This window comes from Acipenser ruthenus, chromosome 9 (assembly GCF_902713425.1).
Source record: "Acipenser ruthenus chromosome 9, fAciRut3.2 maternal haplotype, whole genome shotgun sequence".
NCBI lineage: Eukaryota > Metazoa > Chordata > Actinopteri > Acipenseriformes > Acipenseridae > Acipenser > Acipenser ruthenus.
Genome location: NC_081197.1, coordinates 17,232,591 through 17,259,293, shown reverse-complemented (window position 1 = coordinate 17,259,293; position 26,703 = coordinate 17,232,591). Strand labels below are relative to the sequence as shown.

Here is a 26,703-nt window from a genome sequence, read left to right as displayed (position 1 = left end):
GCTGAAATCGTGGTGCACACAGGAAGGCTTCACCTTTCTTGAACATTGGACCACATTCTACAACAAGGACTATCTATAAAGGCGGGACGGACTGCACTTAAATAAAAAGGGAACCAATCTAATCTACTCGAAAGGATCCTTGAAGAGGTTCAGAAGCATTTAAACTAAAAAGTAAGGGGGGAGAAATCAACAAAAAACAGAAGGGAGACCACATCAAAACAAGGGCAACAACTCAGCTAAGTCATTAAATGTATTTATCTAAATGCTAGAAGTATCAGAAACAAAATGTTAGAATTTGAAGCTACTGCACTAACAAGTAATTATGATGTGATAGGTATTACAAAAACTTGGTTGTCTGAGAGTGATGGAGACGAATATAATATTAGTGGGTATACACTGTATTCACTGACAGGCAGGACAGAAGAGGCGGAGGGGTAGCGCTATACATAAGAAATAGTCTTGAAGCCCAGGTGTTAAATCTGGACGAAGAAAACAACGGCGAATCAATATAAGTCAGAATAATGGACAAAAATTCAAAAAGGCATAATAGGAGCATGCTATAGACTGCCAAATTCAGACGCCGAACAAAATAATTTGTTATACAATGACATTAGAAATGCATGTAGCAAAGGAGAAGCCATACTAATGGGGGATTTCAACTTCCCCCATATAAAATGGGAAAACCCGGTGGGGAGCACAACGGATGAAATTGAAATGGTGGAAATGACAAATGACTGCTTCCTAATGTAATCTGCCAAGGCACCGACTAGAGGGGAGGCATGCCTTGATTTAGTCTTTTCAAATAACGAAGACAGAATAACTAAAACAGGTCAGAGAACCATTGGCAAACTTTTAGAAAGGCAAAACTATGAAGGTATGAAACAGAGACTAAAAGAAGTAGACTGGAGTAAAATAGAGAAAACATCCAGAGAAAAAGGATGGCTGTTTTTTAAAAAATGTAGTACTAGAGGCACAAAGCAATTACATCCCAAAAGTAGACAAATCTCAATCTTAAAAAAATGGCCAAAATGGTTTAATGGATCAATTAAAAAAAAAAATTCAGTGAAAAAAGGCACTTTACAGATCGTTTAAAAGGGACCAAAACAAAGTACACAGTACTTGGAACTGCAAACGCAAGTCAAAAAGGAAGTTAGAAAGGCCAAGAGAGAGACAGAAATGAACATTGCTAAGGGGGCTATAAAACCAATCCCAAAATGTTTTTCCAATACTATAACAGCAAGAGAACATTCAAAGAGGAGGTTAAATGTCTAAGAGATACAAATGGCAAAATCATAGACGAAGAAAAAAAAATTAAATGGTTGCTTTTCACAAATTTTTACAAAGGAGGATACGGACAACATGCCCCACATCAACCTGTTCCTATCCTGTTTTAAATAACTTTAGCATAATCGAGGCAGAGGTGTTAAAGGGACTAGGAGCTCTTAAAATAAACAATTCCCCTGGGCCGGATTAGATCCTCCCAATAGTACTCAAAGAAATGAAAGAAGTTATTTACAAACCGTTAACCAAGATCATGCAACAGTCTCTTGAGACAGGGGTTTTACCGATAGACTGGAGAATTTCAAACGTAAAACCGAACCAGGTAACTACAGACCAATAAGCCTGACTTATGTAAACTTATGGAAACTATAATAAGATCCAAAATAGAAAATTACCTATATGGTAACAGTATCCTGGGAGACAGTCAGCATGGTTTTAGGAAAGGGAGATCGTGTCTAACTAACCTGCTTGATTTTTTTTTGAGGATGCAACATCAAAAATGGATAATTGCAAAGCTTATGACATGGTTTATTTAGATTTCCAGAAAGCTTTTGACAAAGTCCTGCATAAAAGATTAATTCTCAAACTGAATGCAGTAGGGATTCAAGGAAATGTATGTACATGGATTAGGGAGTGGTTTAACATGTAGAAAACAGAAAGTACTTATTAGAGGAGAAACCTAAAAATGGAGCGAGGTAACCAGTGGTGTACCACAGGGATCAGTATTAGGTCCTCTGCTATTCCTAATCTACATTAATGACTTAGATTCTGGTATAGTTAAATGTGCAGACAACACAAAAATAGGAAGACTGGCAAACACTGTTGCAGCATTCAAAATGATCTAGACAACATTCAGAACTGGGCAAACACATGGAAAATAACATTTAATAGAGAAAAGTGTAAGGTACTGCACGCAGGCAATAAAAATGTGCATTATAAATATCATATGGGAGATACTGAAATTGAAGAAGGAATCTATGAAAAAGACCTAGGAGTTTATGTTGACTCAGAAATGTCTTCATCTAGACAATGTGGGGAAGCTAAAAAGGCCAACAAGAGGCTCAGATATATTGTGAAGTGTTGAATTTAAATCAAGGGAAGTAATGTTAAAACTTTACAATGCATCAGAAGCTATTCTTATATTTGAATAACTCCCAAGTATTGCTTATTATAGTTGTACTCTTAGGGGTAGATGTACCTCTGTCGCAATTGTTGCAAACCAGTCAGAAGTGTAGTGTGAAATATACTAAACAAATGCAATGCTGTTAGCATCATTTTAACTAATGCTTTGCAGCCGCAGTTCTTATTTGCGCTTTAGCCTTAAATGAATATGTAATTCTGGGCGTTCCCTCAGAAATTCGCAAAAACAGGGAACCAAAATATTGTAATGAGATGCGCTAAAGCTGCAGGCAATTGCGACACTTACAATTGCATGAACTTGTTAAGAACTTTTGAAAGCATGTTTTAAACAGTCACAATTGTTGCTGCATTTCTCAGTCCGCTTTTTCTCGTGTGTTGCCAGTTTTGCTCCATGCATTTTTGAGACGAACACCCAAGTACCTAATTTTCACTAAGTCAGGGTGTGCTTACAAGCCTTGAAAACAAATTTCTATGAAATTTCTGGTTTTTCCAGCATGGTGGGAGCAATAGACTGCACACATGTGCCACTAACCCCTCCAGCTCATTCTCAGCATCTGTATAGGACCATGATCTATTGTGTGTTACCGTATTTGCTCGAGGGAATCCCTGTGCATGCATTCAGTGCACTGAGCAAGTTCACATACAGTACTTAGCAACGCACCTGCAGGTCTGCTGGTAGGGACTGCCTAGCTTTGAGGCTTGCTCACTGCTGCTGAAGACAGAACAGAATGCATTGTACAGATGACATTTACATTTAACAAAAATAATGTTATTTTGATTCTTGCACCCTTGCATGTATAGACGTTATCCTTTGGGCACACTCTGCTGCAGCAAACCACTGCTCAACTGCTGCTATTTTATTTGAAAAAATGTTGCACAACCGGGGGCTCCCGAGTGGTACATCCGGTAAAGGCGCTCCACGTGGAGCGCAGGATGCACTCTATAGCCTGGACGTCACCGGTTCGAGTCCAGGCTATTCCACAGCCGACCGTGGACGGGAGCTCCCAGGGGGCGGCGCACAATTGGCCAAGCGTCGCCCGGGGTTGGGGAGAGTTTAGGTCGGCCAGGGTGTCCTCGGCTCACCGCGCACCAGCGACCCCTGCAGTCTGGCCGGGCGCCTGTGGGCTTGCCTGTAAGCTGCCCAAGCGCTGCATTGTCCTCTGACGCTGTAGCTCTTGGGTGGCTGCATGGTGAGTCCGCAGTGTGAAAAAAAACGGTCGGCTGACGGCACACGCTTTGGAGGACAGCGTGTGTTCGTCTTCGCCCTCCCGAGTCAGCGCAGGGGTGGTAGCGATGAGATGAGCTCAAAAATAATTGGCCATTCCAAATTGGGAGAAAATAATAAAAATAATTGGCAACAACTAAATTTAAAAAAAGAAAAAGTCGCACAACTCTCTCTATAGATCTCGCCAAGATGACGCAAATAATATTTAAATTAGTATTTTGCACCTCTCTTCATTAACATATTTTTTCTAGTACATATGACGAAATGTGCACTTTGCGAATTGTTGTAACCAAAATGCAAATTGTGGTATTTTGCACTGCGACTGGCCCATCTTAGTACATCTACCCCTTAGTATGTTCAATTTACTAGAAAATGTGTTGCAAACTGCACTGAAAGAAACACTTCCTTAAAGTATGTTCTAAATTTGTGGAGGTGAGGTGGGGTCACAGGGAACCTTTTGTGTATCTTGAAGAATATAGTGAACCAGTCAGTCCATCTACAAAGCTAGATCTGCCCCTGCTAATCACTAATTCATTGACTGTGTTCATTGTTAAATAAAACCAAAATGCTAATATAAAAATATTTTAAAATGTAGCTTTACATTAACATTCAAGGTGGGAAACATAATGCAAATTGGGTCTAAATGGTGCCTACAATACCAACTGCAATACCAAGTCTGTTCTTTGGGTTGCTAAATGTTCTCAAACATTTATTGATTGTTGTTTTCTTATTTCTGCCCCTGCTGCTTTTTCTCCTGTGCTACAATCCATAAAAAAAAAACATACAATAAGTAAAATCTGTGATGTGTTCAGTTTAAAGGGTAAAACTTATCTGTATCTGCCCATTATTGATATGAAATATCGGTAATCTGAACAGGCCCCTAAAATCTCAATCGGTGCCTCTCTTGAGCTATGCACGCTCTGTGGTTTGCAGTGCTGAGGCTGTATTCTTGAAACGTTCTTAAGAAAAAAAATCTTCTTAAATACAACTTTTTTCTTAACTCTGAAATTTAAGTACTGCTATTCTCTAAAACAATCCTTAGGAATTTTCTTAAACTTAAATTGGTATTCTTCAAAAACAAATGATCAAAAGCACTACATATACTGTAGTATACTACTGTACCTTTGCATACAAATCCTGTTTATAATGATACAATGTACCTATATACTGTATTTTTTTTTTATTTTGTGTTTTGTGGACAACCAGTGATCTGCCCTGTGTCATGTCTTATGTGGACTTCTGAAAAGGGACTTTTTTAAGAAATAATGCATGGGGGAACTCCAGTATTGAAATTTAGTTTCTTATAGTGTATCGTATTAATTAGTCAATTGCAATTAATTTCGTATTACTTGGCCGCAAGCTTTTGTTTTTCTTTTAACCACAGAGCAGAAGTAATGTTTGCTTTTCATAACACATTTGATGGTGTCTGTACCAATTACCTAGAAAAGTTAAAAAAAAAGAGGACTTACTGGGCAAGATTTCTTACAGGACTTACTGGGCAAATGTCTCCTATATTTTACAGTATTGTAACTAACATTTAAATGCTATAAAATGTCCACAATCTGGCAATACAAGCTGTGTTTGGTATTTCCGTTACTGTAGCATGTGGCTGACTATTGTTAGGGTCACACATTATCACTACACGAAAGGAATGTTTTGTAGTGTTATAGGTTTATAAACTTTTCAAAGTTCAGAACAAAGATGAACAAAGTTGAACTAAACAAGGGGGCAAAAGGTACCAACGGTTGAATGGTGAAAAAGTGTTACTGGTAATCTGGTGATTTACATGTATTCTCTAGACTAGCTGCCAATAGTAACAATGCTTTTGACCTCAAATTCAGAATCTACTTGACAGAAACCATTTTTTCAAAATGAAACTCCCAACATACGTGAAATTGGCTGTTGTAAAATATCTACCTGAATGGCCAGAAGATTACACCCACCTGTTCTAGAATTGTGTGGAAAACTAGGAATTAGCTTTGTATACTACTTTCTGTTTAGGTATCTGTCATTATTTAAATCCTACACGATAGAAAACTGAAATGCATTGCCTTATAGCAGTCTCATTGAACTGCTGCGTATTTAAATAATAGCAGTGTGGAGTAGTGGTTACGGCTCGGGACTGGAGGATCATGGGTTCAATCCTAGGTGGGGGACACTGCTGCTGTACCCTTGAGCAAAGTACTTTACCTAGATTGCTCCAGTAAAAACCCAACTGTATAAATGGGTAATTGTATATGAAATAATAATAATGTAATTGTATGTAAAAAAAATAATGTGATATCTTGTAACAATTGTATATCGCCCTGGATAAGGGCGTCTGCTAATAAATAATAATAATATATATTTAAAAAAATATATATATATATATATACAAATATAAATAACAAAAATCCATCAGCTAACATTCATCAGTAGCGCGGTGTCTTACTGATGGATGGCATTAGGTTACTTGTTGAGCAAAGCTTGTATTTTCCTGCCAGCATACAGTAAGTCTGTGTGTAGATAAAGCACAGTAGGCCTTGTCGACGCCTCTATTAGCCTCGCCCAAGCCATATCCAGTACAAACACGTAGATTATGGTTAGATAATTACATTGAAAACAAACACTAGTAATTATACTTTTACCTCATACAACCGCATCATAATAACGTATATTTTAACAATAACATATATCATGGACTATCATCTCCTCGCATGTATTTCCTCACAATTTAATTACGTTGAGTTATTTAAAAAAAAAAAAAAAAAAAACTTTGCCCAAAGCTTACCTGTATCTAACAGAACGCAGACCAACAGTGCCAAAATAGTGGTCAGGTACATCTTGCAATTCAGGTCAAAACAAAGAACAAACACAGTTTATTTTTTCGTTTTCAGCCACCGCCTAGATGGTTGTTATAAGGAAGTAGTCTATAAAAATGTAAGTTTCGTTTTTACTACGGAAGTGACGTTTATAGATTATATTTGGCTTGACTCCCAATTGCTACGTAAGCGATTACGTTGCATTTTTAATTATTATTAGCAGTCGTGGTAGAACTAGTATTGTATTGGTGAAAGAAAATAGAAAATAATCTGTTGATTTTAGTATGGAGCGCTGCAGAAGAGGCGAGTCTGCCTTACAGTTACACTATTTTTGGTGTTGAATGCTAAATGCAGCAGAGGGCGCTGTACGCGCGAGAGAGGTTCTTCTGGGAAATCATGTGCTATCTTGTTTACTGTTTGTAGTCCAGGGGTTCCCAAACTGTGGTCCGCGGCGCCGCGGGAGCAATGACATTATATGTATAGTATTTTTTTCCTGTTAATAGCGAAAAGCAGGAGACGGGCGGGAGCTGTAACTGTAGAAAAATAAAGTGTAGCAAGGCAGTATTGTCGGACTGTCAATCAAAGCAGAAATTCACAAATCAGAGCTAACAGATTGCCTACCTGTAGGCGGGATGTAAAGCGAGAGCTCTGATCAGCAGGGCAGTGTTAAGGTCATGTGATCGCTCTGCTGGCATTTGTAAAAAGTGTGTTCAGTAGGCCTATTAATAAAATTACCATATGTCGAATCCGCTACCAAAGAATACGTTTTGCAAAGTATAAAGAACAAAAAAGGCAGCTACAGGAGTTTGAATGTATTTGTACCGTGGGCTCAGTTTTGAGGTGCTGGAATGGGTTTTTTCTTTTGTAGAAACGTTTTCATACTCACTTTTGTAGTTGATAAAATTCAATTGATGCCTATGGTGAATACGTTTTTGTGACTAGCTATTAACATTTAAAATATTGAGTACTTTGATGTATGTTTCAATATTAACTAAATCAAGTTATTCATCAAACTGATAAATATTGTTACATACTGGTAATTGATGTATTAAAATGTTTGGATACACTGCTATTTTGATTACTGGCTCGTTCACAGTGGTCTTAAAATAACGCTTGAATTTGGTTTGTTTGAAAATAATAATAATGATAATAATAAAACGTTTTTTGACTGATTCATATTTCGCTGCAGATGGATTTATTTTAAGAAGTTTTCTTTTGGTTAAGGGGAGGTTGCAAGCCAACTGAATGTGATTTTGCAAGATGTATTTGGTTGAGTAACTTATGCAAGGCTCTCGTTTCCTTCTGTATTGTGCACATTCGTCTTTTTGTGCATGACAGTTCCGCATGAGAGGTAACGGCTGTACGTTTTAGTTGCACAGTGTTCATAAATTAGGATTTAAGTTATGTTTTTGTGCACGTTATACTGGTTTTACTCAAGTGATTCCTGTTCAGGTATTTATGAATGGGAATAATAAGAGACATGCACTTCTTTATTGTTTTGAGGACCAAGAAAAATAACTGCATTTCTAACATTTTCAGTTATACAAAGGTACCTAATTTAAAGGGTTTTTTTTTTTTTTTATCAAACATCTCTTTAGTTTTTGCAATGTATTTTATTTACAAAAACTAAAGTGTTTAAAAAATTATTTTCACGACATTTATTCAAATGGGCAGTTTAGATTAGGGTTATTTATAATGTTACAGCTAAACATATACAATGTTTTTAATTTGACATTTTCCCCAAGGAGTGCTATTAGTGGTCCACAGTGCCTAATGCAGCTGAACAGGTGGGCCTCGGGTAAAAAAAAAAGTTTGTGAAGCCCTGTTGTAGTTTAAGTAGCGGTAATTTTAGAATTAAGTAAGAAAGACGGAAATTATTGTATTAACTTGTTCGAAGTTAGTATTGTGTTTCTTCTATTCAGAGAACGTAATAAAGTTTGCTTTTCATAGCACTCACTGTACTGGCCTGCACCACTTGATGAGCAATTTCCCTCCGAGTCCTATGTTGCTAGAAAATGTCTTGGTAATGGAAGCTGGTTTGGTGTTTACTGTTATTAAAAAAAAAAAAAAAAACGATTATTTTGATGACTGTATTGTTTGGGACAGAAAAACTAGCGTATTTGTATTTTACATAAATACAAATAAATAAATAAAAATTAACCATAATTTAGCAGTCTATATATAATCACATTAAACAGCTTTTTGAATTGATGCAGTTCTCCAAATCCCTGATGCAGAGCCAGTACAATACGATACATTATAAAACAATTGGTTACTTTTGAATTACACCTAAAGACCACTAGGTGGCACTATAATTGTACACAACTGTTCAACAACAAACAAAAGTTTATGCATCTTGCAAACAGGTGAACTTGATGTATTTTTAAATTTTTAATATAACTATTGCTGCCATGTACAAAACCAGTCAATCTTGTGCTAATATTTAAAAATAAGATGGAGTAACTTTATTAGTACTGTTGGAAAAATTGGGGATATTTTAACTTTGTATTTTAAGAAAATGTGATTATGCCGTGCTTAAAGAAGGGATGTCTAAATTTGATATGCGAGCAACACCTCCATCTGTACCTTTTAACATGTAATCACAAGATACACAGAAGTACAAAATGTGAAGATATTTAACTGTCAAAATATTTGTCTAACATTTTTACATTACATTTTTGTACCTCTGTCTTTTCAAAACTTGCATCTACCTCACTTAAATTCAATTACTAGGGACTGAAGTGCCCTCCTGCACCCACAATATCATAAAAACAAACACAAAAAATCAATAAAACTTCAAATCCCATCAATCCTTTAGGATGCCTCAGATCCTACAGGCCAGGCCAGTGTCAAGGGCTAGTCTGGTACAGCACCAGAGGATCCTGGTCACATTTTTACTGAAGGGACCATACGACAGCCTCAGCCTTTGAAAGGCAGGATAAAACTGCAGTGAGGTCTGAATGGCCTCTAACTGTTCTGAGAACAAATAGATGTTTACTGACTTGTTAAATAAAGTATTACATTTGTAAACTTAGGGTGTAATGTACTATCCTTTAATGCAATTTGAACCAAGTAAAATATTACTGTTACAATAAAGCACAGCAACAAACTTGAAGGAGCCCAAAGTATGCCTAAGCTGTATTTACTTTTTCAACTGTCTGTTGAACTGCCTGTTATTGTGGCTATTATTGTGATTGTTATGCTACTGGTGATAGAGCCGTGGTTTATTATGTATTGTGCATGCTGTTGATCAAGTGTGTTTGATATTTGATGGCATATTGCTGTATTTAGATTAGGGTGCTTCCCAGTTGAAGTTGCCGTAGCTATACATAAAGGACAAGGGTTTGTTATAGCCATATGTTCAGTATAAAGCTAACTCTCAGTCTTTACTGGTAATAGTTAAGGACTAAAAAATAATCATTATTATTTATTTCTTAGCAGACGCCCTTATCTAGGGCGACTTACAATTGTTACAAGATATCACATTATTTTTTACATACAATTACCCATTTATACAGTTGGGTTTTTACTGGAGCAATCTAGGTAAAGTACCTTGCTCAAGGGTACAGCAGCAGTGTCCCCTACCAGGGATTGAACCCATGACCCTCCGGTCAAGAGTCCAGAGCCCTAACCACTACTCCACACTGCTGCTAATCATACTACTAACAAGTAAACAATATAATAGTTAACGATCATATTCATGCAGGTTTAACAAATACATGAGAAGAAACATGTAATGTAAAATATAAGAATGTTTACTGTAAAAGTATGAATATTAAATAAGTTTATTTTTGTATAAAATTATTCCAGGTGCAACTGTTTATTAAATAATTAATACTGTTAGGAGTAGGCGGGGCTGGGGATTATTTAATGCCATGTCTTTCTTTAGGAGGGGGCAGAGGGTTATTAGGATCGTCGTGAGTTTGTCTATGTGAATGTCAGTCATTGTATTTACAACCTGTTAGTCTGTGAGCATCAGTTGTCATTCATAATCTGAGTGAAGTATCCAGTGCAAAATAAATATGTATACCTGTGAATACTACCAAGAGGCTGTTTCCTGCGTGGTTAAAGACCTCCGTGGTCCTGAGTAAATAATGTGATTGCGGGTGGGGGTAAGTTCGGACCATAACCCCATTACATCAACCACTTGTTTTCTAACAGTACCTTTTTACCCAGTTATCATTTTTATATACTCTAGCACACCCCTTCAAAGTACTGTAGCTTTCCCCCCACTTTGCTAGACAATAAGCCCACAAAAATAAATTGGGTGGGGAATTCTGTTCTTGTTGTTTTCAAATAAATAACAATTTGAACAAGTTTTGCAATAATACAACATTCATTAAAATCATTCAAACAAAAGCACTTATTTTTCTTCTCCATTCTCATTTAATGCCGATTACTACATTAGTATATAAATCGACGTTTGCATTTTGTACGAATTACTAAATTGTAAAAGACATTTAAAAAAGTTTGGACACACATGACATGACAATATATACATAATTATGCAAAATAAAATAAAACAGCATGTCCAGGTATATTTAATACAAAATAATTTGCTTTCCTTGTTATGCAATGTAAAGAGAAAAACCAATTGCCTTGAAGTAAAACTTCAAGTAAAAAAAAATACCAAGCTCGTGCTTGTAAATATCGAAAAATAAAACATTTAAATGGGTAAGAATTCTTGGGTTTCATATTATTTGTAGTGAGAAAGCTGACATCATAGTTGCATTTGTAGGTTTAAGTCCCCCAGAAGCAATATAAAAAATAGTCAAACTGGATTCCTGTTTGCCAGCACCTCATCTTCACAGTGTACTGTACGCTTATCAGACATGTATAACATTTTCTGTTAAGCAATCATTCTTACAAAATGAAACTCCAACACACCAGTTTATGAAATTGTCTGTTGTAAAGAATCTAGAACGTGAGTAGAATATGAAAGAACAAACAAAGTCCAATGAAGCTTCCCAAAGATGAATCCATCACTTGCTATGTCACTACATGTAAAGAGGGGGAAAAAAACACATAAAAACATGCACTTACATATTACACAGAAGATTATACATCATTACCCTATTGGAATCTGTAAGTGGCAAATACACAATTCTCAAATATCAAACATGCATAATCCTTAATGATCTTAAACATTTTATGTGGCCTTTGTAATCAACTATTTGATCAGTCCACATTTATCCAGTGGAATACACACGAAAAGGTTGATCTCTAAACTAAAGTAAAATCTTATTTCTTGTTTTTTTTATTTTTTATTTTATTTTATTCAGATCCATTAGATGGGTTCTTGTTTGACTTGAATCCCTTATTACTTTGGCCAAACGGCAATACAAACCTGTGATGTGGAGGAAACGGATGACGGGAATTAATGAACCATACAGGTAATGCATGTTGTGATATTTACATATAGGCTGCCTCCCTTGAAATATTCACCCCGGCATCATTAAACTCATGGGCGGGGGGCATTTGTTGACATTGCATAGTCTATAGGCAAAATACTTTTCTGCATTTCTACATTGACTTGTGCGGCTATTAACGTTTCTATGGTTCTTTTTGGATTAAATAAGTAAACAAAACCAAATTGATTCTCCATACCTGGTTCTAAGATGTAACACCTTTTCCATCAGCAACTATAAAATAGACAAAATATAGTCGATTACTTTTTTTTCTTAACAGTTTGATGTTGTTTTTCACACAGAGAACCACACATTGCAACAGCTCTTTCTAAGAGTAGCTCATTTGGGTGGATTCTGAGTGTGAACCGGCAACTTTGCACACAAGAGAGGTTTTTTAATCATACCTCCCTAGCAAGGCTCAGAATCCATGACTGAGGTGCAGGAGCATCACACGGCTTGTGTATTAAGTAAGCAGATTGCAAAGTGCAGCTCTAAAAAGCGGTTTGTTTAAGGAAGCAATTTTGCAAGAAAAAGAAAACCTTTTCAAAGGCCAGAAAAGGTTAATAATTAATTGTAGTTAAAGAAATGTAATAAATGCTCATCTTGTCAGCAGTCCTGGTACAAAACTGTATTATAAATGTTATAAGTAGGTGTTATTGGTCTGACAAAATGGTTAATTGTGTTACCCCAATTAATCTGCACAGTATCCTCATTATGAGTGACTCGGTAGACTCGTAACAATGGAAACTAAGGACATTTAGTTACACTAGATTAATAATACATTATTCACAATTGATATAACTAAGTGAGCCATTCTAGTAATAAAAATGCTTACCTTGTAGCGACAGAGATGATGGATCAATATGTAAATTTCTGTTCTCTTCTAATTCCTGGTCGTATAAATGTTGTCGGAAAACGTTAACTAGGACCTCTTCACTGAGGGTGTACTTTATCAGCTTACTGTGCTCTGATGGGATTTCAAACTTGAGCCAGTAATATGCAGTGACACTGCCATTGCTGTAAAAAGAAATCAATAATTACCAATGCTTTTTTTTTTTTAAGCGTGCTATTGATCTCAAGATTACACATGTATATTATATATGTTTTTACATTTGCAAAACCTTGAAAACGGATGATTTCAAACAAATAATCCGACTGGGGTCGGTTTGCTCTTTGTGTCATGCTGGCCAAGTCCAACAGATACATTGAATTCATCCCTTCCCAGTCCTCAAATGCACAAATAATAAACAGACACGACTCTCACAAAACCATAAAGGGAAATACTAACAACTACAAAAAAGTATGACTTTACTCAATGACTCCCCAAAAACAAATCCAACCTTATCATTATCACCCCAAAAGGGATTTTAATCCAAGTGAACTTGGACAGGCCTCCTCCTGTGTTTTGATCCCTGCGCCTTAGTCCGAGAAATCTATATTCCTGCTATATTTAGAGCCAATTCATTTTCCTGGTAGATGGTCCCTTTTGACAGAGGCCTTTTTTAAGAATGCTTGAATCACAGGTTTAAATTATAATTAGGCTTTTGATTTTCGGTGTTTCACCCTGACTTTTATAATGTACTCTACTTTAAGAATGTAATTGATACCTGTTAAGCCATTTGTGTATCTCAATCACAACTGAGAAACGTGTACAACTGATTTAATTGATGATTTTCTTTTCTGTGAAACAACTAAATGGGCTTTTAAATCCTAAGTCTTTCTTTTTCATTTAAAAGCAGTAGTACTTGTCTTTAGTAATGTAAATACAGTTACATATAACGATTGTGATATTTTTACAATCATTATGTGTCCAGCATGCTTTCTTTTTCATTATAGCGTTAATAAAGATTAGTCGCTTATTAAAATGTTGCAATCTCGTTTTTACGGTCTGCTTGTAAATTACTAATTAAGGCTTGGTCGATTTTAAAAGCCCATTTAGTAGTTTCACAGAAAAAAAACAAAAATATGTAAATTAAATCAATGTTACTATTACACATTTCTCAGTTGTGATTGAGATACAAGAATGGCTTAACAGGTATGAATTAAATTCTTAGAGTATAAAAGTCATGGTTATTTAGAGCCACAACCCCACTTTCCACTCTCACCACAAAATGTAACCCCTGTGTCCCAGCAGCTCACCTTAATTGGTGCACCTGGACAACTTTGTTGGGATTCTCTTAAAGGAACAGACCCCTTAATTGTCTAAACAAATATACTCCATTTCAATGATAGCAGCTTTAACTTGCTGTAAAGTTGGAGTCTAATATCTGCTGTAAAATTTATCAGTTTGTAATAAAGCTTTGCATATGTCTAACTTCTTTTATTATACAGAAAATAATAGAAAGAACCAGAATTATGAATAATGTTTGCAGTTTATTCAATTAAAACTAAAATTACTTTGAAGTTATTTATATTACATTAAGATATGTGAAACCAATGGTTGCTTAATTTTTGTTTTTATGCCGATTATAACTTTAGTCATTATTCAAAACTGTAATTTGACTTCAGTGGTCATGGATACAGCTTGCAACTGTAACCAGTTATGAAAAACTACACTTTTGCAATAAAGTATAAAGCTTTTCTATTCATAAATAATTTATTATATTAACAAACAACAATTAACAATCTTTAATAACAGGTTTGTACGCTTGCTGTTAACAATACATTAATTGTGCTGCTTTATGTAAATAATGTTAAAATGGTAGGAAGTAAATTGGTACAGGCAAATGGGAATTCTGAGTTGCGTGACTAATGAGACTCCCTTTGACCCACTCCTAACAATGCTAAAGATGCTATCATCTCACTCTTTTTTCATACTCAAGAATAAATATTGAAAAAATGCATCATATAGTATATGGCAGTAATGGTTTTAGAACACACTCCCTGTACTAGCAGTAGTTCTGCAGTTATTATTATTATTATTATTTGTTTATTTAGCAGACGCCTTTATCCAAGGCGACTTACAGAGACTAGGGTGTGTGAACTATGCATCAGCTGCAGAGTCACTTACAATTACGTCTCACCTGAAAGACGGAGCACAAGGAGGTTAAGTGACTTGCTCAGGGTCACACAATGAGTCAGTGGCTGAGGTGGGATTTGAACCGGGGACCTCCTAGTTACAAGCCCTTTTCTTTAACCACTGGACCACACAGCCTTTGTATTAAAGCAATGCATACTACTTTAGTATACATATAAAGGTTTTATGTTTTTTTATATAAAAAATAAGAACCAGGCCCATGAAAATGTCCTTTGTTAAATATTTGTTGTTTATATTCACTTTAGAGTTATTCTTATAAGCATGCCTGAAGCCTACTTCCGTTTAGAACTATTCCATCTGAAATTTCTTATTATGCTGAATATAACTTTAGGCATTATTCAAAACTGTAATTTGCTTTCAGTGGCCATGGATACAGCTTGAATGCAAACTGCCATGTAACATATTCCGAGAAACTATACTTATTTTTGCCGTTTAGTTGAAAGCAATAACAAAAGCTGTTGTGTCAGAGTCATAATGTAATACAGTGTCTGCCTGCCATTTTAACAGTGCCATTTACCCACTGCTTAACAAGAAGAATCCCTGATTTTGAAACAGTTTGGCACTTTGGAAATTGCAATAGCTTTCAGAACTTTATGAATCAGACCTTCTGAATTCATTACAAATATTACAATAAGTTCCTGAACATACAGTCCTATCCATGAACAGCTGATCAAACTGCAGGTGAAAAGTGTTCAGGATGTGTTCAGGATTTATTGCCTTTGTTAATGTTTAATCTTGTTAGGTTACCAATAATTGACAGTAATACTATCAGTTTCTGTTTTAGATAATACACGTTTGTCTTCTGCAGCAGATGTGGTCATATGTACTTGCAGTATGTCGCACTTCACATTTCTTTCACTGGTGTTAACATTGTTTTGATAAAGGTATCTGTATTTCACACTTACATTTCTATCTAGCTGGAGATCTGCTTATCCAGTTGTCATAAAACATGGCATTACGATTTGTTTAGCATGAGATCACATTCTGGGATATGTGGAGGTGTCTGTCCATACAGCCATTCATATGTACATCACACTTGCATATACAATATCTAGAGAACCATTGATCAAATTGTGATCAATATTTCATTGCCATTTCTTATCCTATACTACTCCGTACATACTGTTGATTTACTTCATCATACCGATGGCTCTAATTTAGAATTTACAGTGGTGGCGACCATACTTGTTATTTTTAATGAATCTTAGATTCCTTCTGCATTTCACCAGTTTCACTGCTTAAGTGAGACCACTCATTTAAATGTCACTGCATCCACCAGACAAAACTTTACCATGAAGCATTACCCATCACTTATAAAAGAAAATCATACATACAAACCTGGTGCATCAGTTATTTATATTTAACATATAGCACCCAGTTTCAGAACTGCCCTTGTTTAGGTGTATTATACCTTAGCCACACTACCTATATACAGTAATGCAAGCTCATCACACGTGATAACCATGCATTACTTACTTCACTGCGTGAATTAATCTCACCTGCATCTGTTTGACTCTTTTCACAAGGGTTACTATTGAGTTAATCACACTGTCTGTCCTATGAGTTGTTCATATAGTTCCATTATTCTTATCGTAATGCTCAAACCCTTTTTAGTGTGAGGACGTGCTAATGACTTTTAGTGTGAGGGTGTGCTGATGTATATTATCCCTTACCTGAAGGAGTTTAACCCTGCATTAACAAAGTAGCGGCCCAAAGCAGGAGACGAACTGTATAATCTTGAAAGCTGAAAAACAATAAGAATTACCTGCAACAGCTGTAAATACAACATTAAAGCTATCAGTACCACGGAATTAACTGGCCATGCAGTTTCAGAGAACATAGACTGGACAAGATCTGGGATAGGATATGAACTTGAGAATCGCAGAAAATATCTTACCATGTCCTTTAGCTGCCCTGATAAGAATTCAGACTTCTGGGATTTGGGTAAAAGCAATTCTGGTGTAAATTCTTGGTTTACTATTCTTAGAGTGCCATTATAATATCGAGAAACAACATACAGTGTTTTATCTATCTTTTCATCTTCATCCACATGCACCACTGCAATATAGAGAATAAAACCAGTTAGAAAAGACCCTCAGACAACCCAAACTTAGAGCTCTACTTTAAACAAGCTCCCATAAAACAACATCAGGAAAAACACGTCACTCTAAAAACAGGAATAACCTCTCCAATAACACTGGGAAGTACATTGGTAATTTATGGTTGTAAATTATGCAAATTAGAATTGGATTATTATATTAACAATCCACATTTTAACACTACACATCCAGAGACATGACTAGTTCTAAAGATACAAACAAGATAATAAAGTATTTAATTTTTGTAATACATTTTATTTTACCTGAATAGAGAACCAGACCGATTACAGTTGCTATAGCCAACACTATAAAAACTGATAAAATGCACATCCACAGCTTGCATTTCCAGAAGACGTATCTACTCCTGTAGCGGCACCTTTGCTTTCCTCTGTTTGTTTCATTCTGGAGAGCAGGAAACACAACACTAATTATTCATACACTTAGACAAAACCCTTGAATTAGAAAGGGCTGTAATAAAATGCACTGGAAAGACACTACATCTGCTGCAACTTTAATATTGCTCACCATAACTTGATTTGTAAATACTTCATTTTAAAAGCAAAATATAAAACGATGATATGCAAACAAACGCTAGATTTGCATAGGTGTTTCTATCATTTCTGGTGGTACAGTGTGTTAAAGGGTAATACTGGTTACACGATTGAGTTGCTATAACATGTTACATTCATTTGAAATGCAAATGGAACCCTTCTGTGCCAATAAGCAAACTGGTGGGCTGATCGAGAAAGACACATCAGTAAACAGAATTGCTATGTTGAACTCAGCAGGCCCTCCTTTTAGTGGATAATGAAATTGCTGTGCCGTTGCAAGGTAATAGTGGAACTCCTGGTATTGGAACAGGTGTTTAAAATACAGGGATGGAAAGACTCCCATTCCATAGCAGTTTGATTCAGTCCTGTTTTCACTATGACTTAAATGACACACATGAGCTTGTTACCTATACGGTGTGGTTAATCAAGCTCATATTAAAACTTGGAATGGGTGAAACTGCTATGCAATAGGAGTCTTATTTCCAGTCATGTAATTACAGTAGTGTCTTTTTCATTATTGAGTAAAAACAGAATGGCTGACCATAGAAAACAATGGGGGAGCAGTGACAGGTTGTTATATAATTAATATTTAATCTGCCCCTGACATCCACAGTAAAGCATGTCATTCAACTACATGTACACCCAAATGACCCTCTAGTCCTACAGTACCACAGCAAACCAGGCTTGATTATCGTTTGGAATAATTGTTGTTTGGTGAACAGTTTAGAATGTGCAAGACAGTTGACTAAATAAATGCAACACAGCACCTTATGTATAAGTGAAATGCTGTGTTTATTACACATTTTTTTAAAAACTAATTCCACGATATATAACTAACCCCTTAACTGAACTAATTTGCTTAACTAGACCTTTTTATTTGTTTCCAGCTCTTAAATGGTTGCAGATTTCAAGTTAGCTCTAACAAGTATCGGTAACTTGAAATGAAAATCAGAAGACACATGGGGTCCCCAGGACCAAGGTTGGGAACCACTGCAGTAGTTACCATAATGTATCAGTTTACTATTTAGGAGATATTTTTGCAAGAAATTTTGGTCTGTCAGCCAAAAGATGGCAGACAAGACAGCAGCAAAGATGAATGTTCTATATAGGCTTGTGGTTTTATCATTCTTGAGATCGATAAAAAAAATCAAATAAATAATCGATACTTTATAAAACTTCTAGCAACTGCAGTGCATTGCCCTGGAAAGTTTTTATCTTTACAAAACAATTTGCTTTAGCCATGATACGACACTGTGTGGAAATGTCTTTCAATAATAACTCAGGTGCAAGACAGACTTGTTGAACTCAAATTTAGCATTTTTCAATAAAATGTAATTTAGGTTTAGTTGCATAGCAACTGGATTAACCTGGTCGTAGTCCAGTATTTCTAATATTCAGTTTCTGTGGATATTAAAAGTAGCAATTGCTAAAACCTGTATCTGGGGGGTTTGTGGATTGTTACATGTCGATAATTAATGCTTACCTGTTCATTTGGAGAATTCTCATCTCTCATCGGACATAACTGGTTGATTTCAGTGGCTTCCTCTGTTTCCTCATTCCCATTGTTCATGTTTTCCTAAAATCACACAGTTGATTGATAAGGCTTTAAAGAGCAACTTGGTATGGCAATACAATATCATAGTTATCTTTAATTATTATGTGGTGCTGGCTTTTCACTTGTGAAAATATATTGATGCACCTCTACCTCACCTTAACGAAGATCCCTGTATCTTACATTTTTAATATTACTACTAAATTATCTTCTGGGGAAATTTATATTAATGAGCTATATGACTCTACCAAGCACTTTTTACACAATTATTACACCAAATTAATCACGATATATTGCTTATTCAAAATTATTTCCGTCATTTTAATACATCGCAAAGACTCTTACATCTCTATTTGTTTAATTATTCAATGTTCCAAAAAACTCCACATTTTACTAAACATTTATCTAATACTCTATCTAGCCATTTGTCATTTCGTCGTCCATATACTGCGATACAAATTAAACAGCCGAGTCTTTAAACTACGCATCACATACGTTTGCTTCTCATTGGTCAATTTCCCTAGTTAAGTCTCTGTACCAGAGGTGACCCCTTGGCAGAAGACTCTTGACTGAAACAAGGGAAGGGAAACGTTTAAACAATGCTGTTTTAAAGTTGGCAGTGTTATTTAAGGGGAGCCCTCTCGGGCCGGAGAGTGTGGGGAAGCTTGCCGTGACTGCTGTGTGTGTACCTGAATAAAGAATTGCCGTTCCAGAGATGGGTAGATCTCTCGCATGTTTAATTATATAAGTTTACCAAATGTACTTCTGCTTCAGTTTGTTCAGTATATCAACTCAAGTTCAAACTGAGTAAAGAGATACCCAACACCAGAATGTGTAGAGCCAGGAGAAGTTTCCCACGACTTGCTCGAAGAAAGAAGTTTCTCATGACTTAAATCCAACACCAGAAACACATTGTTGTTTCACCTGATGAAGTACTCGACAAGTTTGCAATGAAAAACAGGAGAATGGACTTGGGGATCTAAACATCAGGTAAGGTAGGTTATTCTTTCTGTTATTTCATTTGTATGTCTGATAACTGCATCACAGTGGTTCTATGTGATTGAAGTGAAACATCATGGCTCTTAATAGGCCGATTTCGAGTTCATTGCAAGTTTGGAGTGTGATTAATTTTACAGAAACATTTTTAGAAATTACCTGCAAAGCTCTCCATCCCCCCTCCACCTCTCCCCCTCCTGACTGTAATATCCTCAATTAACTCACAAGCTAGATAAGCATTTTCTTCCATTTCAACATATTTATTATTCTCATCCTCTGCTACTGATTTGGAAGAAGTATCTTGACTGGGCTCAGGCTGCACTGTCTCAACTTCACTCAATGACCCCTCACTTTTATCCTGACTGTTCTGCGATGGGACATTCTATTAAAGGATGAAATACCTTTAAACATGTATTTAGAGAAAACAAATAGGTATATTATACAAGCTTGTGAAATACATTTTGGTACACTGAATGGTTATTTTCAGAAATGGGGAACCATGGTAATCATTGTTAATAAATCTCTAGTAGACTGCAGGGGAAAGCGGGTGATGAATTTTGCCCTCTAGTCTACACCTCCTTGTCGTTTCTTTGTTTGGTCCTGCTCCTCCCCTGCCTCCACCTTGCAGCGCGCCTTGTCCAGGGTGCCTCTTGTCCTGCCCGCTGGCTATAGCTGTCAGTGATCGTTACATCACAGTTCAGCCAGCACATGGGGCGGCTATAGAGCTCCAATGGACAAGGCCATGGGCCAAAAATATATTACGCTCCTCATGGGCATGGCCATCTGTCAAATGCAATAAAGAAATGTTCAATTCAACCTTTTGTAGATATCTCCTTTCTGAAAATATGGCATGCGAAATAAACAAAGCAAGTGATACATAAAAAAATCTAGCATTTAAGAGGTTAAGAAACCCAACTCACCCACTCTGTAAAGTCTGCAACAAATGTACTACTTAAAGTACCATTACTTGGTTTAATAAGCTACTTTCAGGAGTAACAAAATAACGTGCTACTTAAAAATAGATAGCATTGTCATGAATTGTTTTAAATTGTATTTACTTAACTAGTTTTACAGTGTTAAAACCAGCACTATACATTTCCTTAAAAAAGTGAAATAAACAAATTAATTTAGCTGATCCACTAAAGCCCCTTTCACACTGGCACGCCTATCCGGGTCACAATCCCACGTAGTGTGAAACCACCTACCTGGGTCGTACCTTCGGTCCCAGCAACCCACCTCAGGATGTGGGTCTACAGTTTTAAAACGGGTTGAGTGAAATGCTTGACGGCCCTTCGTGAGTCAACGCAATAACTTTGCTCAAATTCCGAAATGGAAAATATCAAACAAGCAATGAACAAAACAGTAAAAGACAGCAGAGACAGAGACAAATGTAAAATCACAGATTGAGCAGTGTCTTCAAAATCTGTTTGGGTACTGTGCATATACTGTGCATATCTGTTTGGGTACTGTGCATTTTGCTCAAAGCACATGTCGCAATTTGATTATATCGCTTTACTCAAAGACCGAAGAAGTTTTCTCTTTTCTGTTTCGTTCTTTGCTTGTTTGATATTTTCCATTTCACCAAAATAATTTGCTCAACGACCGAAATAACCTTTCATTTCGTTCTCTGATCGTGAAATGGTTGTGCTACACACACACACACGTGTGTGTGTGTGTATGTATATATATATATATATATATATATATATATATATTACATTAAGGCTCATATCAGAAATTGTTTGGGCAGTAAATATTTAATAAATACAAAAATAATAATTTTGGAATCTCACTGCATCACACTGTAAAAGGACTTTTGACTAAATTATTTATGTTTTATTTATGTATTTTTTCTGTGCTAGGATCAACAGTAATACTTTGAAACAAAATTAAATTAAAAAGACTGACATCTAAGCTCTTCGAAACACTGACTTATGAATAGTTTGTGCTATTTGAACTTTCATTTATGATTTTTGTTACATTTTAATTTTTTTACTAGTTCTTTTTAATCTTTGTACAAATGTTTGTTTCATTTCTTCTACTCTCCATTAGTGTCTACAACAATTATTATTATTTATTTTTTAATGTACTTCACACACACAAAAACAATGTGTTTTATTTTAGGTACACATTTTTTGGAGCAATGGTCAACAGTGGAAACCACTTTATCTCTGTGATAGGAAGGAAGAGTAATTGGATTTTATATGCTGGTCTAAAGGAAGACTTCCAGATAATTGAAAAAAAAATCACAAAATAAAATCTGCAATGTGTAATGTAATTTACATATGGGTGTGAGTACTGACATAAACACATTTAATTTCCAGGAATGTGGCACATTGCATGTACCAGGTTACTGCTTACAGTTTAATGATTGTGTACCTTTAAATGTTTATTATAAATGAGTATATTTCACATACTGTAGTTGTTGCTTAGTTCAAAACATGTGACTTTTTAATTAAACATCTGCTATCAAACAATGCTTTTTTTCTTAATTCATAATAAATGCTCTAATTCTCACACTAAATACCACTTAACAGTACTGTACATGCCACTATGCACCATACTCTATTCGCAAGACAATTGCTTAACCTTGAACATCACACCCAGCTTGAGGTGGTAAAGCCCTCACAATGTGCACTAATATGCAGGAAAAGAAGGGTGTGTGTCTATTTCATGACATAACCTGTAAATGCCTGCTCGTGCCGCTCTGTGATCTACTTTATTTTTAAGATAAATGTTTAGGCTTTAAAATGATACCCCAAATTAAGGTGGCACATCCAGACTATCTGTGTGATTTCCCACCTTAGAATGTGCGCTGATACTCAATACGTAACTGTGCGATTAAGTGACTAACTTCAGCCTCGAATCGGGAATAAGTAACTAACTTCAGTTTAGAATCGGGAATAAATAACCAACTTCAGCCCTCGAATTGGGAATAAGTAACTAACTTCAGCCGTCGAATTGGGAATAAGTAACTAACTTCAGCCCGGTCTATCTTAACACATGCAGTTCAGTCGGTTTTACCTAAGGGAAAAAGAAAAGTAACACTGAAACCTGAGACAAGTACGGTATGTCATTGAAGTACAAATATTGAATAACCAGGCTCTATAACAAAGTACAAAAAGTAGCAGTCTTTATTTGCATTTCACGCCCTGTGTTCGGGCACAATACATGTTTGTAATGTTTGGAACGAGTCAGTCGGACAAAAAGATAGCAAATTCAACGCAGCAGCTCCAACTATGTTTTGCATACGTGAACGGTGACTATCATCTTGACTTAAGAAGTTTTGTTTTATGGTCCACCAAAAACAAAGCTACTACAAACATGTGTAACTGAAATCTCTACTTTTAGTAATTTGGTAGATTAAAAAAATAATAATAAAACGTGGTAGCCTGCTTACCTGTTCATTAGGGGTGATCACATCCATAGCGTGGCTGTTTTCGGTGGCTTCCTCTGTTTCTTTAATTTCGATGAGAGCAATCCCGTTGATGGTGTTTTCTGTAGTCATCACGTTAATTTTCTATCTGCTTTTTGTAATAGTAAAGCTACAACTAGTTGTCGTTTCTCAGAGGAAAAACACGGAAGTTATGGAGTACACTACTGTAGAACAAATAGGATACTGTTGAAAGTGATGGAATGCTGTCCAGTTTCAGCTTTGTCAGATTCGTTTGAATCCGAATAAACGTTTGTTTGTAAGCGCGGTGTTTTAAGATGATTTATGTAAATATTATTCAATCAGTATACCTGACTGACAGATTTGCAGTACGATAAGAGAGAGTGTCATCACTCCTACATGTGAATACTTAAAACTTTTCCCAAAGTTAGGTAATCCATATCAGTTTCTTCAGACCAAAATCAAGGGGCGTTACCAGGTATTGCAACAAAGGTGCGGTAGGTTGAGTAGTCAAAGCGAAACCTCCTTGCAGCGTTTCAGATGTTTTATGAAATGCCGTACTTACCCACTTTTAACACTTGCTACAAAATCTCAGTCCCTTTGTGACTGGTTAATAATAATAATACAAAAATGGAAAAACAATGGAAGCGCCAGTAACCAGCGCTGATTCTACCGAGATCAAACTTCAGTTTCAAGCTGTACCTGGCAGTATTTATATGACCGCTTGGTATTTACTATTCAACCTCCAAATCTATCAAACCAACAGAGAAAATTAAGGAGCCTTTTGTGCTTTACCAGAATTTTTACATGAGCATCAGCATTGACCTCGGTGTCCTCATAGCTGTATTTGCGGTCATGACAGCCTCCTAGATTGTGCGTAATTTTTCTAAATATTTTTTTTACTGCCCCTTACGTTTTATGACGTTTACATCTGAGTGGTTCAAATTGCACCTTTTGATAAGTTTGTGCTGCTATTCGGTTCTATTTGCTTCCATGTAAAGTAGACTAGATCAGCTAATGTGTCTTTATATTAGTAAGCACCAGCCAATGCACAGCAGTGCATTGCCACCAAAACACACAATAGAACCTAATCCAGTGGCAGATCACTGGATGGCGCTGGCTCTTATTTCTATAAAGACACTTTGGCTGATCCAGGCCATGTTGCATGTCTCTATGGCTGCCATCTAGAACTGAAAGGACCTCTACACAGACCTATCAAGAAATACAATTACTTTTTTTGTTTGGAAGAGCTCCACACATTTTTTCAAACAATATTGTATTCTCATGAATGAAGAGTTATATTTAGTTTTATATTTAGACAAGCATGTTTAACTGCCAAGGTACAGAAACAATTCAAAGATCAGAGATATCTGATTCTCACTTCAGTTTGCCACTCCAGCTGTCAGGGGTGTAACTGGCAGAGGCTGAGTACGAACGGGCAAACATGAAGTTCCCAACTCAGTTTCTATTAAATCACAGTACAAAAGGGTGGATCTTTTTAGGCGCCTATATTTTATATATATAGTAACAAAACTGCACCCACTCGGGTTCGTTGCCCCTTTAAGAATACAGACCCAGGAATAGAGTTTTCAAAGCACGGATGCGCTATTTTTTTTTAATTCACAGAAACAAAAACAAAATAAACAAAAGCCAAAATAAACACCTAGCTCTCTTTGAGCACTAACTAACACATCACCGGGAACCTAACTAAAAATAGGACAGCTAAGCTGTTTCCCTGTAAAACAAACCAAACAAAATAAACAGAATTTTCATAAACAAACCCTTACTCTCATGGTACACCTGCACACACTCACAAGCAGGCTCTACACACAGCAACCCTGGGCAGACTGACTGCACCTCGTATATACCCTGCACCTGGTCCTAATTGACAATTACTACCCAGGTGCAGGGGATAATTAACAATAAAACAATTAAACAAACAATTAAACAACAAAAATGTACCTGCGCACATGTTTTATGCAGGGAGGATTTTAACCCCCTCCGTGCTGTGTTACTATATATATATATCTTTTATATATATATCTTTATAGCTCATATGCCAACCACACATTTCAGCAGGAAGTGTAACATCAATGTATTACTAATACTTAACACTGACCTGAAAACTTAGAGATCAGCTGCAACCAGATTGTGAGAATCATGGCACCAGTGTAACAAGCAAGGGCACAGACCCCACTTTATCGTCTATTTGTGCCAGCCTGCAGTGCACATACTGTCTGTGTGTGTGTGTGTGTGTGTGTGTGTGTCTGTGTGTGTGTGTGTGTGTGTGTGTGTTTTGTTGTATGGATTTCTGTGAAGGCTTGCAGTAATTGTAACATGTTAACAAGTGTGCAATGATTTGGAAATGAATACACGCCTTCATAATGGTGGGGGCAGGAAACACACACACAGTTACAGGCTGTTATTACAAAGCATTTCCCCAAAGTGTTTCTAATTTTTGTAAAGCACGTTGAGATGCTTTAGCATGATAACGGGTATTCTGAAAATCATTGGTTGTATGTTGATTGAAATTGATACCAGAAACAGGTTTCAAGGAACAATGTAGGCTTCTGTTTGTTTTTTCTAAACAACCTGGTTTATAGTTATACCATGTCTGTAGCATATTATCACTATCGTGCTCCAATGGACAATACAGTTTAATTATGTGCATGGTCATTTATTAGCATTTGTCAAATGCAATGAAGAATTATTATATTTATTATTATTTGTTTATTTAGCAGATGCCTTTATCCTAGGCAACTTATGGAGACTTACAGTGAACTATGCATCAGCTGCAGTCATTTACAACAACATCTCACCTGAAAAAAGGAGCACAAGGAGGTTAAGTGACTTGCTCAAGGTCACACAGTGAGTCAGTGGTTGAGCCAGGATTTGAACCGGGGACCTCATGGTTACAATCTGTTTTCATTAACCACCGGACCACACAGACTCCTCTGTTGTTCGTTTCAAATATTGTGGATGTCTCCTTAGTGAACTGTGGGTCTAAAACAGTAAATTCAACTCAGCAGGACAGAATGGATTCAGTTGCATATAAAAAAAAGAAAAAAAAATGAAAAGACGGCGTGTTTGGGAATTGAGTTTCACTTTTTACATGGTGTCACTTCACTTAACTGCCCAGTTTAACCATGTTTAGTAAAACAAAACAAGAAAGCAAGGGATTCATATAATTACTGTACCATTTAAAACAAGATTCTTTCA

General features: G+C 36.2%; 2 protein-coding genes across 8 annotated transcripts in view; both read right to left on the bottom strand.

Annotated features, from left to right (window-relative positions):
* Positions 1–6,799, bottom strand: part of LOC117407331 (leukocyte surface antigen CD47-like) — a 29,839-nt gene extending 23,040 nt beyond the window's left edge. For 2 of the 4 annotated variants that reach the window (XR_009329601.1, XM_059031286.1), the window contains exon 1: positions 6,417–6,799. Coding sequence is in view for 3 of the 4 variants with exons in the window: in XM_059031286.1 (XP_058887269.1) it covers positions 6,417–6,468 (52 nt within the window). In the remaining variant the exon portion in view is untranslated. The remainder of the gene's footprint in view (positions 1–6,416) is intronic. The other 2 variants (XM_059031285.1, XM_059031284.1) reach the window with 2 other exon arrangements.
* A 2,986-nt stretch (positions 6,800–9,785) lies between these two features.
* LOC131738068 (TPA-induced transmembrane protein-like) lies at positions 9,786–25,315 on the bottom strand. Of its 4 annotated transcripts, none has more exons than XM_059031289.1 (9): positions 25,272–25,312; positions 23,491–23,617; positions 19,026–19,118; positions 17,255–17,393; positions 16,790–16,950; positions 16,566–16,636; positions 12,691–12,872; positions 12,055–12,089; positions 9,790–11,444 (listed from the first exon to the last, which is right to left on the bottom strand). In XM_059031289.1, exons 2-8 carry the CDS (start codon positions 23,596–23,598, stop codon positions 12,061–12,063), a joined length of 783 nt encoding a protein of 260 aa, XP_058887272.1. In that variant the 5' UTR covers positions 23,599–23,617; positions 25,272–25,312; the 3' UTR covers positions 9,790–11,444; positions 12,055–12,060. The 4 variants fall into 4 exon arrangements, with proteins under 4 accessions (XP_058887273.1, XP_058887272.1, XP_058887271.1 ...); XM_059031288.1 differs by having other exon boundaries at positions 9,791–11,444; positions 23,491–23,614; positions 25,272–25,311; XM_059031290.1 differs by lacking the exon at positions 23,491–23,617 and having other exon boundaries at positions 9,786–11,444; positions 25,272–25,315.
* Positions 25,316–26,703: the final 1,388 nt, after the last annotated feature.

Coding starts and splice junctions, on each gene's coding strand:
- LOC131738068 (XM_059031289.1), bottom strand. CDS start 23,598: ATGACTACAGAAAACACCATCAACGGGATTGCTCTCATCGAAATTAAA. Junction 17,394..19,025: donor AGAATTCTCCAAATGAACAG/GTAAGCATTAAT, acceptor CCTGCTCTCCAG/AATGAAACAAACAGAGGAAA. Junction 16,637..16,789: donor CAGGGCAGCTAAAGGACATG/GTAAGATATTTT, acceptor ATTGTTTTTCAG/CTTTCAAGATTATACAGTTC.